Source organism: Myotis brandtii, unplaced genomic scaffold (genome assembly GCF_000412655.1).
Source record: "Myotis brandtii unplaced genomic scaffold, ASM41265v1 scaffold157, whole genome shotgun sequence".
Lineage (NCBI taxonomy): Eukaryota > Metazoa > Chordata > Mammalia > Chiroptera > Vespertilionidae > Myotis > Myotis brandtii.
The window spans coordinates 1,455,651-1,456,445 of NW_005355708.1; the positions used below are offsets into that span (position 1 = coordinate 1,455,651).

General features: G+C 64.0%; 1 protein-coding gene across 1 annotated transcript in view; it reads right to left on the reverse strand.

Moving 5' to 3' along the window:
• The window catches only part of SOX9 (SRY (sex determining region Y)-box 9), a 5,642-nt gene extending 4,917 nt beyond the window's left edge, over positions 1–725 (reverse strand). The window contains exon 1 of the mRNA XM_005861956.2: positions 3–725. Within this exon, the coding sequence (XP_005862018.1) occupies positions 3–433 (431 nt within the window). The 5' untranslated portion in view covers positions 434–725. The remainder of the gene's footprint in view (positions 1–2) is intronic.
• Positions 726–795: the final 70 nt, after the last annotated feature.

Consider the following 795-nt stretch of genomic DNA (forward strand, 5'->3'; position numbering starts at 1 on the left):
ACCTCCAGAGCTTGCCCAGCGTCTTGCTGAGCTCGGCGTTGTGCAGGTGCGGGTACTGGTCTGCCAGCTTCCTGCGCGCCGCCTGCGCCCACACCATGAAGGCGTTCATGGGCCGCTTGACGTGCGGCTTGTTCTTGCTGGAGCCGTTGACGCGCACGGGCATGGGCACCAGCGTCCAGTCGTAGCCCTTGAGCACCTGGCTGACGGCCTCGCGGATGCACACGGGGAACTTGTCCTCCTCGCTCTCCTTCTTCAGGTCCGGCTCGCCCTTGGGGAACGTGTTCTCCTGGGGCCTCGTGTTTTCGGTATCGGAGCCGGAGCCCGAAGGGCAGGGCGAGCCCGCCGAGTCCTCGGACATGGTGGGGCTGGGGGCGCCGGACAGGCCCTTCTCCTGCTCTTCGGTCATCTTCATGAAGGGGTCCAGGAGATTCATGCGCAGGCCCGGGAGAGGGGGCGGGTGGCCGGGAAAGGCGAGAAGCCGCGGCGGCTCGGGGCGGGGTGGCCAGCCCGCAGCTGCCCGCTTCAAGTGGGGGAAGGCGAATTGGAGAGGAGGAGGAGGAGGAAGAGGGGAAGAAAGAGCTAAAGCGGGGGCGATTGCACCCCTTCTCCTCTCCTCCTGCAAAGAAAAGTTCCTGGGGGTGAAACTGGCAAGTCCTGGCGCCACTGAAGTTCCCAGTGAATTTCAAGCTCTGCTCTCCGCTCTCCGACTTCCAGCCGGGCTGCTCTTTAATAAATACTCCCCCCTCACCTTAGACACGTCCAGCCAATCAAGGGCAGGCAGGCAGCTGATTGGAT